This window comes from Stegodyphus dumicola, chromosome 2 (assembly GCF_044657685.1).
Source record: "Stegodyphus dumicola isolate Sdum_Otavi_A_Nest chromosome 2, ASM4465768v1".
Classification (NCBI taxonomy): Eukaryota; Metazoa; Arthropoda; class Arachnida; order Araneae; family Eresidae; genus Stegodyphus; species Stegodyphus dumicola.
In genome coordinates this window covers 103474739-103491777 of record NC_140769.1, presented here as the reverse complement: position 1 = coordinate 103491777, position 17039 = coordinate 103474739, and the positions used below count along the sequence as shown (strand labels likewise).

General features: G+C 33.4%; 1 protein-coding gene across 1 annotated transcript in view; it reads left to right on the top strand.

Annotated features, from left to right (window-relative positions):
* The first annotated feature begins 218 nt into the window (after positions 1-218).
* Positions 219-17039, top strand: part of LOC118197536 (chitinase-3-like protein 1) — a 42948-nt gene continuing 26127 nt past the window's right edge. Inside the window, exons 1-4 of the mRNA XM_035369053.2 lie at positions 219-498; positions 6119-6309; positions 6402-6665; positions 10295-10404. Coding sequence (XP_035224944.1) covers positions 438-498; positions 6119-6309; positions 6402-6665; positions 10295-10404 — 626 coding nt within the window. The 5' untranslated portion in view covers positions 219-437. The remainder of the gene's footprint in view (positions 499-6118; positions 6310-6401; positions 6666-10294; positions 10405-17039) is intronic.

Below are 17039 nucleotides of genomic sequence, written 5' to 3'. Positions count from 1 at the left end.
AAAAACATTTTTCAGAAATTTGAAGTCTGTTAGGAAAAAATATAACTATTTTGAAAACTCGCTCAACATGAATGATTTCTCGTTGTTCATAAACTCTACAAGAATGCGTAATTAAGGTTTTCTTTCAAGCAGTTGTTCTACAGACCTCATTTATTGTACGTTAATGAGACTAAATCTATCATTTGCTTGCTTCGCCTGTTCTAAAGCGGTTGCATTGTTTCGAATAAAAATGTGTTGCTATTCTAATTGATCGTCAACGAACTGTAACCATTTCATTCCGCCTTGTCATCTGGCGAGTCGTGTTATTGTTACAATTGTTTGCAATTTCCTCATTACATTTCAACCGGGTTTGTTCGTGAGGAAGGAATTTAAAAAGGTTCAGTCATTATCTATAGAAAACGTAAAAATTAACTAAATTTGCCATAACAAAAATCCTGATGCAAGTTACTAGTTTTCTTTTCTTTGCTTCCTTAACGGTGTTCTGGCATGAAGTGTCAGGTAAGCGGAATTTCATTCACAATTCTCTTTCATCGATCCTGAAACTTATGAACTATAAATTGCATAATAGAATTATTTATAACTTAACTAAAATATATATATTAACATACGTTAAAAATACTAATGTATGTTCCATATTTAAAGTCTCAGTGTCATAAGGTACAAAAGATGAAAATATTAAAAGAATTTGATTTATTATTCTGCCATAAATTTGCTCGATAAAGTTTTTTAAAAAATCTGCTGTGGATACCACATGATTCCTTTCTTTGGCTTATTAAATAATTATACACACTTTTGTTGCACTTTACTGAACTTATTTCCTCGAATTGTCCTAACTTGAATACTAATTGATTCCAACAGGCAAGTTGAAAATTACATCAAAAATTGCAAATTTTGAAATTAAGTATCTTGGCCAATTTTTGTTGCACGGGAGTCAAACTTGTTAAAATTTTATCTTTCCATAACTAGTATAAAACTTTCCCAAATAAAAGTATAGCAACCGTTATACTGCATTAAAAGTTAGATTTCGTTATTTGTGGGAAAATATTTTTTTTAAATTTGATATGACATGAATGGCATGTCAAAACATGAATTTTTTGTCATTTAAAACATTTATGGAACTGGGAAGATATGACTATGACCAAGGATTGTGAAAATAAAGTTTGGATTAGGAATCTTACGCAGGGTAACGGGACGTGTTATGTTACTCTTGGTGCTGCCGATTGCAATAAAAAAAGAGAGGTGCGCAACTCAGTCTCATACCAGTCTATATACAAAATCGGAATGTTCTGTGGCTAATCATTTTTGAGTTATGGTAGATAAATGCTACTTAATTACATACAGACGTCATGAAAAATCCATTCATCCATTTTTAACTAATTTTCAATCCTTTTTACATTTTTTTCTTGGGAGGAGGGAAAGAATCTTTTGCTCTGCCCAAACGTATACATGTCACAAAATAAAATAACTAAAGCGATTCGGGAACGATCAAAATATGTATTTCAGTTGAAATATGATATGAGAAATTTTTCGTAATTATAGTATAAGGTATTTCTCCTGCCTTCATGGTGGAGTGGTCTGCAAGCTGGGCGCGTACTCCAGAGGTCCGTGGTTCGATTCCCGGTGAAGGCGTTGCTCATTTTTCAATCTCTCCTGCTTCCAATTATACTAATGACTCTACAGTGGCGCCCGAACTGAAAAAGGGTGGTGGATGATGATTCTCCACGCCCAGGATTTGGCAACTGGGTCCCCTAAAAACCCCAGTCCTCTTTAAAAGGGGGAGTATAAGGTATTTCTCCCGCCTTCTTAGCATGCCTTCGTAGTGTAGTGGTCAGTAGTCAGTCCACGGATCTCTGGAATACGCTGGGCGCGTATTCCAGAGATCCGTGGTTCGATTCCAGGCGAAGTCGTTGCACATTTTTCATCTCTCCTGCTTCAAAAAAATTCTAATAGCTCTACAAGTAGGGCCCGAACCAAAAAAGGGTGGTGGATGATGATTCTCCAAACCCAGGATTTGGCGATTGTGTCTCCTTAAACCCCAATCGCCCTTTAAAGGGGATGTGTATAAGGTATTTCTCTAGCCTTCTTAGCGTGCCTTCGTGGCGTAGTGGTCAGCACGCTGGGCGCGTATTTCAGAGGTCCGTGGTTCGATTCCCGGCGAAGTCGTTGCTCATTTTTCAAGTCTCTTGCTTCAAAAAAATTCTAATGTCTGTACAACAGTACTTCTTTTACTTCTCACAAGGAAATAAAATTCTGAAATTTGTAAATGTCAAAACACCGCACCTTGCATCATTGTTATTGTGAGGTGTATGGAAAACTTTTAATGCCATAAATCCTGAAATAGAAAAATCAGAGAAAAGACGCTCAGAAAATCTCTCCGCTTTTGCCTGCAAGGACAAAGCCCCGTTATATGTACCTTACACGACAGACAACTAAGCTAGTTTTAAATGATATAACAAACTGAAAATTTTATATCAGAATACTGTTATTTGACCAGTTAATTCAAATATCAGGATTCTGAAGTAGAACAACAAGATTCTTTTAATATTAACGCGTGAACAAATTTGTTTAAATTCTAGGGTTTTACTCTAATTTTTAGTCTAAAGGGGCAATTTGCCCTGAAGGATTATTGTCTTTGTTTTGCGATTTTGCGTTGAAACCTTTAAAAGGCTGTATCACTTTTCAAATCGTTGCCGCCAAATATTATCGCCCTGTATTATATCTGAAGAAATTAAATAGTGAAGAATCCGCATAAATGCATATATGTTTCTCGCACTGTGATAAAACAACGGTACCTAGAGCCGTCAAAATTTAATAACGTAATCTTCCATAGAAGATGGGCATGTGAAAGCCCTAATTTGAATTTGAAATTTGTTTTATTGTCGATTTCATATTTTGTAACACTTCAACGAATTTTTGATTAAAAAATTAAATAATTTCAAAACGAGTAATGCCAAAGTTTTACAGAAAAAACATTTTAATCTCCAGTGCGTGAGACTGCATATCGGAAATTCTAAAGATTTGCTCAATTTAAAATTATTTTGCGATATTCATCTTGAACTGAATTTATGGTTTAGGTGCGAAGAACATGATATTTAATAAATAAAGTTAACACGCAAAATATTAAGAAAAAAGCCCCTTTGGACGTAATTTAAAATCTGAAACCTTTCAGATTTTCTTTTTGTTATGTATTTTTCTAATTGTTATTTTTATTGTGGAACAAACCTTACTTGTACATTCTAATTTGCCCCATATGTTTCACCAGAAAGCGCAATACATTTAGAAGTGAAGGGTGCATTTCTTAAGAGCAAACTGTGACAAGTGTATTTCGATTGTAATGTCACACACGTAGCTGATAAAACATCTTCCCAGGTTGCGATCGTTTCGATATGCTGGACTAGGTTCATCGCAAATTTTTTTCGATTAATTAATATCAAGCAGAGAACGTTTGCAATTTTTTCATCAAAACTTTTATTTTCCAACTGAATTTTGTCATTGAATTTGCACAATGAAGGAGATTAAGGTTACTAACGTAATGCCAAACGATAATGTTAAAGCCTAACTTGTAATTTCTTGGCACAGACGAAAAGTTTTTTTATTTGGTATTTGCCGATGTTTATTATTTATAATCTTCAAAAGTTATTAGAAGAGCTATATCAAAAGTTACTTCAAAAGTTATATCTTCTTCTTTAGAGCTTTCTTAGAAGTACATAGCAGTTATGCTAGTTTTGCTGATGGTCAAAATGAAGTATAAGTATCATATAAATGCAGATAAACAACATTATTTTCGAACAATTTACTTCCTATTTCTGTGAGTTAACACTATCATTTTCTTCAACTCCATTCAAATGGTAACACAAAGAAAACAAAAATTATTGAATTTTCTAAAACTTATTAGAAGGCTAGCTAATACCTGCAGTGGAGAGAACGAGAAAAATAATGTCACATTTAAGAGTGAAATATGGAATCATGTTGATTGAGGATCTGTTTATAGATTAGTGAGAATAAGGTTTAGAGTTCATTCTTTCCTAATTTACAAACACTTCAGATTTCAATTTGATTCTACTTTTCATCCCTAGATAGCACCAACTTATTTGCTCCTTTTCATTTTCCCTTAATAACGGACTTCGCTGTTAATATAAAGTTCTCGAAAATTCGTTGATCTCTCTTTCTGTTCTGCGATATCATTTAGTTGTAGATGAAGAATGCAGTAGCAAAAAAGAATAATTTTATATCAGTAGAATCGCTGTTGGCTCTTCTACTGAAATAAAATTGAATGCCAAGTAACACTGCTTTTCTATATTTAATTTTACTTGACATCTCACTCTTTTCCATGCGTCATATATTATTAAAACCAACAACAATAGAAATTTTATAATAAGAGTCAGGCAATCCTATGACATTCTTGTAAAATTTTTATAAGGATATTATTTAAAGTTCACCTCGGCTTTGTATGAATTATAGATAAAAAATACAGCATTTGCCATTAACGATTTTTGAAGCAAGAATAACAGATTTATTGTTCATTGTAGTAGATAAAACTGACAATGATAAATAAATCTGTGTCTTGAACTGATGATATAAGCCTCAAATTTTCAATACAATGTCTTAGAAATGTCTGTTATACATCGACACGCAACGGGTGTCGTATATTGCGTACACGCATGTATGTATACGTAACGTGATACAATTTATCCAGTCTCTGGCTGAAGTGTGAAGGATAAGGTGATATAGATGCATTCGTATGGATCAAAAGAATTATTGCATTCCGCGTTATGTGTTGCATGTTGCAATAAATGTTTTGTTAACGTATTTGCTACATTTATATTTGAAAACTTAACAAGCAAGAGCTAGTTTATTTTATACGCATAACATCTCATTACCTAGGACACAGCGTGGCCTGTTTCTCATGCTAGAAACCTACGTATTAGGCGGGAGGCGGGGATCAGGCAAATTTGGCACCTTGGAGAACATTATTTTATGACTTACTGCCGCCAGTCCCACATTTACTGGCGGCAAGCTTTTTGGTTGCTCTCTACTCAACACTCGACCTGGGCCTGCGAGGTCACCACTCCCGCTTTTCAAATGTCATGACGTGTTGCGGCCTTATTAGTTTGAAGATCTGACTAGTCGTCAAAAGTGCTTCCACCAGTACTACGCGGGCCGCCCCTTCCTCTAAGCTTTCATAGGATACAGGGAACAGCCGATCTGAATACTGAACGGATCAGGCGCTCTTCCGCTACTGAGACTCAAGTTTGGGGGCTTACAACCAATCCCCCCTTAGCCCAGCCGTATCTTGGAAGGGCTAGACTCGTGTTTTTATGCCCTCTTAGTCGCTACTGTCATAGTAAAATACTAAGTCACTGTGTAAAACCCCAGAATGCAAAGCAAGGGTTAGCAAGAAATCTGCTTCATTAAGTTAGACTAACTAAAGTCCGCTCATTTTATATAAAGCTCGGGATCTTTCACAGTGTCCTCTACGGCAACCAGGACATTGCATCTCTTTGCCAAGACACGATGTATATTTTCCTGGATAACGTACGCAGTTCCTAACCAACTGCAATTTTAAAGCTATTAATATCAAGTATTGCATAAATGTAAATTTAAGCTTCAGGATCCACTAGTATAAACGTCTGCTACATTACCGTGGTGACTTCTTTCTCAGTTTGGTGACATTCACTGGTTTTCATTCAGTTCTTTGAAACTTACTACAGCATACTTTTCATGAAGATCTCTCATGCCGTACCTGACATTAACAGCCTTAGAAATGCAGTTTAGCAGAAGATTACGAATGTTACTCAGAGCACTGTAAGTCATGGCAAGTGTATCTATGAAAGAGCAGCAATGTCTTGATTGCCATACAGGACGTTTTCAAGATGTAGCATTGAAGAAATGAAGCTTGTTTCAATATTCAAATCAAATGAATTATCCATCCGTGCTCATTGTATTTAATGCTGCAGGTAATAAATGTATTACCCTACTTTGGAAATGGATAAAGTAAAAGTAAAATGCCGCATCCCTATATAGCTGAAGAAAAGATGAAAAAGGTTTAATGGCCTTCATTAACGGAATTATACTATTTAAATTTACTATTAATACTATTTAAATACTATTAATTTAGGTAAACAGAAGATTGTTTGCTACTTTATCAACTGGGCTTGGTACAGATCTCAACCAGGAAATCTTCTGCCAGAGGATGTGGATCCCACTCTGTGCACACACATCAACTATGCTTTTGCTATACTGGATAAAAACAAACTGATTATGAAATCAAGCGACGAATGGGCGGACATCAACAACAAATTCTTCCAGGTAAAAGACGAAATACATTGTATATCTCATTTTCTCGAATATAAAAAGAATTGTAAAGTAATTCCCAATTTTTCTTTATGCTCTTTCTCCAGAGAGTCAAGAGTCTCAAATCTTTGAATCCAGACTTGAAAACGCTCATTTCTCTAGGTGGATGGGAAGATAGCAGGTCCGATAAGTATTCCCGTCTTGTCAACGATTCTACGAAGAGGAAGAATTTTATTACTCAAGTTGTCAAGTTCTTAAAGCAGTATAACTTTGATGGCTTAGATATAGACTGGGAATATCCCAAATGTTGGCAAGGAAATTGCACAGCCGGACCTGACACAGATAAAGAGGATTTTGCAACATGGGTTAAGGTAAGCGATTTAATGACATGCAAAAATTCTGGTTTCTGTCTGCGATTCTAGATTCTTAATTCAAATGTATTAGCAATTAATAATTAATAATTATTCAAATATTTTTAACCTCAACAGATAATTTATTTGATGTTTTACATTTTTATTCCATGATATCGGCAAACTAATGAATAATCTTAAGTAGCCAAAAGGTATTCCTATTTCGAATAAAATGTAGAGTTATCGATGTTTATGTTAATCCCTAAATTCGGTCCTAAATTTTTGTTTAGTAGTAGTCTCCTGTGACCATTGTACCGAAACTTAATGCAAAAAATGCAATGTTTTTCACAGCTGAAACAGTGATTATCTCCTTTTGAATGTTTCACTACTTCCAGATTATGAATTTGGTTGCACTAACATAGTTAACAAACTTTTTTTTTTTTTTTTTTTTTTTTTTTATTTCGTTTATTACGTAGTTTTCACTCTACGTTCAAAACTAGTTTTCTTTTAATATGTAAACAAAATATATCACAGGTACAATATGGGGGACACCAAGCGATGTATCATGGGTCAAAGGTTAGTGTCTCTCCGTACTAACTATTAAAAAAGGAGAGAAAGTAAAGGAAAAAATGCAAGCTTTATAATAATTTAAAAAAAAAATGGTTGAGGAAACGGGCAAATGATGCTTTCCAAATGATCTAGAGTTTACCTATTGTGGTATATCGTGCAATCCCACCCTACGCCCCGCATCCGGTATTAGTTAAAAATTACGATTTAGGACATGAAACGTTTACAATATAGTATCAACATAATTTGAAATTCGCAAATTAAATTGTTTTTTTTTGTAATAAAAATAACAAATAAACAGAATTAATATACAGATAAACCTAATGAGGTAAATATAAGAAATACTGAGAACACAATGTTATAATGAATTGTAACAATAATACGAAATAGTTAGGTGTCCATGGGGTTCAAAATATACTATATAGGTCGATTCAAAATTCATGAAACATACTTTGAAAATTGTTAATGCATATTTAAAAAAAAATGTTTTTGCACACAAATGTATAAGCGCAACGGACACGTTGAAAAACAAACACTAATAACACAATGGTAAAAACATACATTATTTACTAAGTATCGTTGACAAGTTCTTCTTTACAGCACTATTTACGATAATTACTCAAAATAATCCCAACTAATAGTAATACATGCTTGCGTGCTTGGTAGCGTTGAAGTTTTAGATGCTAGGTATTTCTCGCACACGTGCAGCTGAAATTCTGATGTGTTCATTCATAAAACAAATGAGGCCAAATAAATTGGGCTATCAAAACATACCACACCGCCAACGAACTGGTTCACCATAGCCAATCTATCGTGCTCCAAAAATGGCATCCAGGTGCATCAATGCTGAAATACACTAGCGCCTTATCATGTTAAAACAAGTCTTAATCATTACCTTGGATATCATAACCACTACAAACTATGAAATTATGCAGTGAAAACGCTGACTGCTGGTCTATGATCTATTGATATATAAAAGCAGGTAATGATATATCTAATTAATTCGTTAAAAGTCTTACTATAATTTCTCTTCTTTTTAAAATAATTTTTTTTTATTCCTCAGCTAGTTTAGTGTTTTCCTTAAATGTTTGCTCGAAGCAACTTGTTTCTTTCTCATTCATCATTATCGAAGTCCTTAAAGGTGCCAATCCATGCTGACTAAAAATATAATACTTTTGGCACTTTTATGTTCATGCTGACTAAACATATTGCACTATAAATAGTCTGCCTGCTATTGTGTTAATCTAACTAGTTATTTGATTTAGATCTTTACTGTTACTTCTCTTTCCGTTTCCCTAACAGAATGCAATTTAGATTGAATAATTAACCCGAGGTTTTTGGATTTTAAGAAACAGCTTGTTACTGCCTCTCGAGGTCAGGTTACTTAATTAAGCGAGCTCTGCTAAGATTGCATTCTTCGGTTTTGCAATATAACTGCCGACATTCAAATTGTTACGTTGGTGAAACGTTTGAGGGAATTTCGATTTAAATCATTTAAATCCTTTGGCTACTAAATTTTAAACCTGAATTTACTGTTACTTTAAGCAACATCACCATTAGTGTTTGGTTGATTTGTATAATGTGATGTTTATGTTCCAGTTCTGACTTAATAAAAAGGTTTATTTTAAAATGTTCTTGAGACTTTTGTTGACGTTTGGTAGTTCTTTGTAGTTTTGGACTTAGTGTATGCTTGTTAGCAAAGAAGACTAAGCACTATAAATGTAATAGTATGTGCTTAAATAAAAAAAGACATATAAATGTCACTGCAAGAAGATAACATCAGTGATTTTACCCCTCTGAGAATTGAACACGTTATATAAAAGTCTCATACAATGAAAGAATATCTCAGAGAAGTGTACTTTGTGAAAGACAGAGAAACTTGATCTCCTTTACCCAAGCCTGACAGCTGAAATGTTTGGCATCTACATCACTGTTAAGTTACCTTGATGCCAACTGAAGTTTCGTGTAATGTAATGTAATATACAAATATTAATTTAATTTTATATTATTTTAACTTGTTGATATTTTTATTTATTTTTTTTATATTTTACTACAAATTACTCATTATTATTTTATTTCTTTATACTCGATATTTCTGATAGCCTTCTGCAGGGCTTCCTAACTTCTAATTTTAGAAAATGAGCTACTATACTGTGTATAGTTCCCGAATGAAATAAATAAATTTTAAAATGGTTTTAATGAATTTTATTTGCAAAATAAACATGTACACCTACAAATTTACATAGGACAAGTATAGTAGCTCTGTAGAAAAAGAGTGTTTAATCTGTTCAATAACACGAAATGGCCTGTATATTAGCTTTTTCCTTTACCTTTGATAAACTGAATTACAAAATTTATTTGACTTTTCTAAGCTATGTTAGTAAAGAATTGTTAAAAGAGAATGCCGTACTTTCTGATTATAAGAGAACTTCCTACAAATGATGATCCCCTTAATATCTTCTGACCGCCAAGGCCGTATATATAAGTCCTAGAACTTTTTTGTGATGTTGTTAGAACGTATATATACGTGCATTTTCAAATATGTCCAAGAAATTAAGGCAATGTTTTAAAAGTATATAAATCGAGGTATAAAATACCAGAGGGATTTTGACGTTTAGAAAAATTTATAAAAGTTAGAAAAATTTGGAAAATACCTCTTTCTCATGGCAGTTTTCGGAAATTTGGATCGTCTTAGTGAAACCACATGCTGGTCAGATTGTTAAAATTTAACTTTGCTTTACATAGAAAACCATTTGTGATATTATTAATTTGCATTCCTTTATGTTCTTTGCCACCAGCCAAGTGTTTGAAAGCATTATTTTATACATTCTGCTTATTTCCATTTTATTCTGCTTAATAACTGGCATTAAAACTGTTGCATAGTTATTATTGTTTCCCCTAAAATGGTTTACTTCTGTTTCCCCCAAAATGATTAAAATGGCTTAGAATAACTTTACGTATCGAGAAAAACGAACCTGTGCCTTCCCTGGAAATGCATAGAATCTTTTTATAAATCTCACACAAATTTTAAATTAAATTTTGGTTAATTTCAATTTAACATGCTTTTTATGTTTTCCATTTAGGAACTAAGAGAGGCTTTCAATGCAGAAGAAAAATATTATCTGTTGACAGCCGCAGTTAAAGCTGACGGAAAAGTCCTTGACATTGGATATGACATACCATCTATTACAAGGTATAAGATAAACCTTTAATTTCTTCCTTTTTAACATCAGTGTGAACTATGCTTAGAACACTTCCATTCCACTGCATTTGCCTATACGTTCTGAACCATTATATTACATATGTACTGGTGTTCAAAAAGTTAGGCATAATTGATATTTATGTGAATATTTAAGGAAATGTAAGTCAACATGGAGGGAAACGTGACATATGAGTATAATATGGTTATACCATAAGAAAACAATGCGAAAGAAGGATATTAATCACTTTTGTTATGCAAAGAAGCAATATGAAAGAAAACACTAGAAACTAATAGTTTGTACTTTAAAGGAAAACGTTAAAATAAAAAGCTTTCTTGGGAGTTTAATAAGGTGTATGTTCGCCTCTGTTAGCCATGCATGCTGCACAATGATTTCCCATATTTGTTATGAGTGTGTGGAGGAATTGTGGCCTCATACATTTCCAAGCATTAAAAGAGAGCTCTTTTCAGTTCTGAAATGGTGTTTGGTGGATACGGAAGGGTTGCATTTTATCTCCTGAGCATATCATATACATGCTCAATAAGATTAAGATTAAGAGAGTGAGCGGGCTTCTGCAAACGCTGGATATTTTCCCTTTCAAAGAAGTTATCGACCAGGATCGCACAGTGACAAGATGCGTTATCATACATGAATATGAATCCAGGACCGATAGCATCTCGAAACAGGCTAATATAAGGCTCAAGGACTACATCTGTCAAACATTTAGCAGTAGCAGACCTCGTGTCAAAGATGTGGAAGTCTGTGTGGTCATCCAATACTATGCCTACCCACACCATGACTCTCTTGGAAGGAAAATGATGTCTTTCTGTGATGTTTCTTGGGTGAAAACGAGCTTTAAGTTCTCTCCAATTCGTTATCCGACCAAAATCAGTGTTCAGAATAAACCGGCACTCGTCAATGAACATCACACTGGTCCACTCTTGCAAACTCCAGTGCTAGTGTTTCAGTTTAGACAAGCGCGTTTATGCGCAGACGCTAAAGGAATGCCTACAGCTGATCATCTAACATACAGACCAGCATGATAGAATCTCCTATAAACAGTATGCTTCGGAATTCGTACTCCTTTGGCAGCTGTGAGCCCTAAACCGAGGTCTCTGGCACAAATTGTTTCTCTGACGCCACGTAGTTATTTCCAAATATCAGTCTTGACGAATTGTTGTTACTCATGTACTGGTCGTCGAGTACCATCTCCCGTACTTTGCAATCTCTGCCACAGTCTTGAGATCACACACTGAGGCACATTCAGAATTCGACACACTTTGGCTTAAGATCGTCTACGTTCCAGCATTCCAATAATTCTGCCGCTCAAAAACGTGTCCATCTGGAGTCTATGCCATTTTGCAGCCTTTTTGAACATTTAACTCGCTCATTAGCCCAATTGCACATAACCTGCTTGATCTCCGTATGGCACGTGAAACAGTTTTATACTCTTCCTGACGTGCGCACATGTTCTGCGCATGCCGATGTCGACTGAAATATTGCGTATGCACATTTTTTTCACCTTCAGACAATTATTCTGAAAAATTTACTCAACATTTACTCTCGTTCTTCCATATTTTACGAATTATGCTCAACATTTAGACCCGTGTATCTGCCAAATAGTAACTAAATAGATGAAAAAACTACACACTTAATTTCTGTCTTCCATTAGAATTTTAACGAAATGGTCCAACTACACTTGGCTGGCTAGATATTTGCTCACGTGTACCATAAACAGCAGTATTTTGCCTCCTAAGGCATGCAAAGAAAAACCATTAAGAATATGGAAGAGTTCAGATTTTAACAATGGCCTAAAAGGGCTCTTTTGAAGTTTAGTATGGCTTATCAGTAGGAATTACCAATAGACATAGCGCAGAATATATAGCAAAACATTTTATAGGATATTAAATGCATATGCATTTAAACTAACATGGGTACGTCATATACCTTCTATACATTTAAAAAGTAAAGCAAAATATGTAATTCTATAAAAATATTTAATATTTTTAATTAGATGTATCTTGAATTATGCACTTTTATTTAAATCAATCAAATTCAAAAGTAAAACAACTATTTTTAAGAATTGCATACATTACTTAAAATAGTTCATTTTGTTAATTACAAGATAACCAAAAACGTTCTTGCCGTTTCTGATATGACATTGGAAGAATGAACCCCAACATAAAAATATTCACCCAAACCTGGCAATGAAGTGGTTAGAATGGGAGTGCGGGATTGGCAAAGAGTATAAAAGCGCGTTGCTTCGGTACTTCAAAGAACGTTGCTTTGGTACTCACACAGCGAGTGATTGAGGCCAGGGACACCATCCAGCGACTGGGCTGGGAGACACTACCTCATCCACCATATATTCCTCAGATCTCGCGCCAACAGACTACCACCTTTTTCATTCCATGGACAACCATCTTCGTGCAAAATCCTTCAACAAGCGGCCCGACTTCAAAAAGGCCCTCAAGGACTGCTTTGCCTCCAAGACTCCTAACTTTTACCGCGATGGCAAGGCACAGCTAGCCACTCGTTAACAAAAAGCAATATATGCCGATGTTGATTACTTTGAGGATTAGTGGTGATTATTATTTGTTCTATGACCTTTTTCTTGATTGTCCAAAACGGCAAGAGCGTTTTTCTTTACCTTGTAACAAGAGATATATTAAATGTGAAAAAATAACATATTACGTTTTGTCGAATGGCAGAATTAAAAGCGAAATGACGCATTAAAGTGAAAATATATACGTGAAAAAAATATATATAACGTAATTCTATTAAAATGTTTAAAGCTTTAATTTGATATGTCATGAATTAAATGCATTTTTATTTAATATGTAAGGATTATGTTAATTTTATTAACAGTTAAATTTTAAGTTCCTTTCCTGTCAAATTCTTACCTTCAACTTACTACTTCCGGCCAGAACGTAGTTTTGGAATTTTGCTGAATATTTAATGAGGAGCGGTATTTAAACCACGAAGTTATTTACAGAGTCAGAGAGAATCAGAGTTTCTGATTTACGCTTGTCTGCCTTTTTGGTCACTCTCTTTCTCAAAGCTGTTATTACGCTCGGCCGTACTCAGGCCCTTACTAAGCTTCGTAGTCAAATAAGTTAAGGGGCCAACTCGATTTGAATCTTGATAGCTTCGGCTATATTTCTTTAGTTAATCTTAGTTTTAGTTTAATATTTTGTCTTTTAAGTTCAAGCCCAAGTGTCGGCTTTGATTGTTCACTCCCAGGCGGAGTTTTGTTAAATCTTATTGAAATAATAAAGGGTTAGTTACCCTTCTATCTTGTTGTTTCTTGTCACACGAACTTAAGCGATTATTCGCTTATCAGTTCTTAAGATTCTTTACTTCCAACATTAACTTAGAATTACAAAACGAAGAACTCTACAAACTGAAACAGATATAAAAGAAAAAAATATTGTTAATAACTGCGTCTATTTCTTTTAAATAGATTAGTTTGTTCATCAGTGACAGACAGATTAAATTTAGATGATAAATATCTTAAATTTTGTTTGTAGAATAAAAAGTTGAGTGAAAGGTCAAACAGTGCATGAAAGGGAAACAACGCAAAGTCGCGTTTCGAGACTAACAACCGTTTTGGGCTAAAAAACTGAAATATCTACAAACTAAATGAATGAAATTATTTAATATTTAATTTCTTTCTACTTTTAGAATTCTACTGAAACAAGCTGGTAACACTGATTACCTACATGTTTTCTTGTGTACACCATAAACAGGAAAATTTTCCCTCCTGAAATTTACCATGAAAGACATCACTGTAAAAACGCCGATATCCTCAAATACCATCAGCGCTAGAAAGTATTTGTCATTTGTTCTAATTGCTCGAGAAATTCTCGTTTCTCTGAGCTTTCCATACTAACAAGCAAAAGTAAATTTTTATTACTACTTATTTTAAGAAATAACAAATTATAAAAATCGTCTTAATACTTTGCACTGTACTTCGAAATGCGAAAATAATTCATTTTATTACAAAATAACAAATACTTTGAATATGATTCATTTTTTTATTTACATAAAATTTATAGCTTTTTAATAATATTTCTTTAATATTTCAGAACTTTTTCATTGCAAAACAATTGTAATGAGCAGAAATGTATGCAGTAATTTTATTTTATACCTTATTTTTTAATTTATCCATTTAGTTAATTTATCTAGTTTAATTTATCCAGTTAGTTAAATGTTGAAATATGGATAATTTTATCAAATTATTAAATATTTTTGTAATGCTTCTCCTTCAATAAATCTTGTACATGCTCCTGATCTCCTGCCTCTCCAGCTGCCCTTTAAGTGGGAACAATGTGGGCATTTATCAACTTCTCTTGTGCATGCTGTCCTAGTGTAAATGATTAGCAGGTCCAACCAGTAATACTGAAAGATTCATGTTTTGACTCCAGAAGAAAGCGTAGTTAATTTTTTGTACTCCTACTTCCCAAAACGTAATACTCTGCATTACACCTGTATAAAATTGTAAAAAATGGGTCTCTAGTAAAAAAGCTATGATATGATTATTCAAATGACGTCACATGTTATTTCTACTTCCGACTTCTCTAAAAATACGAAACGCGTTTCCGTAGAAACTCTGTATGTGCAGAAATAAAAATCCTAAATTCCTTTGCGCCATTTTAAAAAATATGCGAACTATTATTTGCATTCCTCTTTGTATATTTACAGTTCCTTCGTAATTTATACTTTAGACGCTAGAAAAGGAAGAAATTTATGGGCTTTTCTAAAACACAGGAAATATATGGCTAAAACGAAAGTAGGTATAAAATTTGACCTGTCCTCGAGAAAAATATAATTGGAGCACGATGCAAAATAAAATTCTCTTTTTAATATTCTTCTCAGTTGTTGAGGCCTTTAAAGATATGAAGAAATTTTCACTTTTCCTTTTTATTTCGGAAACTTTTTACTCCAATAACTTACACATGTGAAAAGTTCTGAGGAAGAAATGATTCTTTTTTTTTCCCAGACTTTTTTTATTCTTTTTCCTTTTGCTTGCATAATTAAAAAGAATATAGGAGATTTGCTTTGAAAAACTTCAAACCAAGAATTCCTACCTAAATTAAATTAATTCCTTTTCTTTTAGTCGATAATTTCTTTTTTTTTTTTTTTTTTTGATGAAAAAAATGAAAGAAATAAATTTCTATTGAAGCTCCAAACATTTACGTTTTACAATGCGGAAAATTTTTTAAACAGTTTTCTTATTTACTGAGCTAACAAAAATTTTCTTATTATTATTTCAGTATGAACTACGAAGTTTGTTAATGTAATTTTACCTTTCAATAATATAATACAATATTATTTGAGATGAAAACATAGTTTATATTTTATGGTTTTACTACCTTCTTACTAGGTGCTTAAAAATGGTCTGAATACAGTTTTCGGCGAAAAGTATCAGGCATCCTTTAATATTGCATTTATTATAAGTAAAAAGCAAACTTCTTATCACTGATTATAAGCAATATTTATTCCCAGTTTTAATATTTGACGTTTCCATCCTTAGCTTTAATTACAACACCAGATTTCCTCGGCATACTGGCCACTAGCTTAAGACGCTTTTCTGAATTTATGCCGTTTCGAAGTTCCTCAGGTGCATTATTAAGAGTATCTTAAGATTCTTAAGTTTTAAATGTTATTGAATAATGGCATTACTTTCTCTTTGAAAGACCTCTCAAATGTTCTATCATGCTATGATCTGAGAACTATGGTGGCCAGTTTGAAACATCAGTGTTATTACGAAAAGTCCACTGCATTGAAAATCGCTGATTTTGGCATGTTATCTTGTTATCTTGATGATAACAATCTTCAAAGATATCTTGATGAACTTTGAAGCAATCCATATTTGTATCACTGAATAATTTACAAACGAGATGTCCTTAGAATCGTTTCTAGAACATTGATGTATTTTGGTTATTCATGTGGCCTTCCCCAACAAATGTATATTTTGCTTCCAGTACTAGTCGCCATGCGCTCCCAGATTATAGTACAGCCTCCTCCATGTTTTATAATGAGGACTACACTCTCTGTAGTGTATTCTTTACCTCATTTTCGTCTCATATAGGATTCACTGGTTATACCAAACACATAAATGTAAAACAGAAAATGATACATTTTTAAAAGTCTAGTTTGTAACCAGAAAGCATTTTTTCTTTGAAAGATTATTTTTGTTATAACTGACTACTACTTTTAAAAATATCTTAAAATTTGGAAGATTATTTTTGTTATATAAACAGAAGCAAAACAAAGCTTCCTTAAAATTATGATTTGCCAGAAAAGGAAATGATTAACCGTTCTTCCGCTAAAACCTTTTCGTGCGATAAAGCCCATTTAATCTCATTTTTTTTTTCAGACAGTCACTGCTTCTTTCTAGATTGGTAATCTTTCTGACCAAATGTTACAAGTCCCTTCTCACAGTTTTAGCAATAATTAGGACATTAAGTTTTCTCTTTTGCTTCTGCAGCAAGCTCATCAATTGTTTTTTTCGATTTCTTACTGATTTTTAAACACAGCTCGATCGTTACGTTTCGATATTACTTTTTTCCACTAAGTTCTATTTAAGTGTAGACCTGTGTTTTTAAACTTTCCAAAGTATATT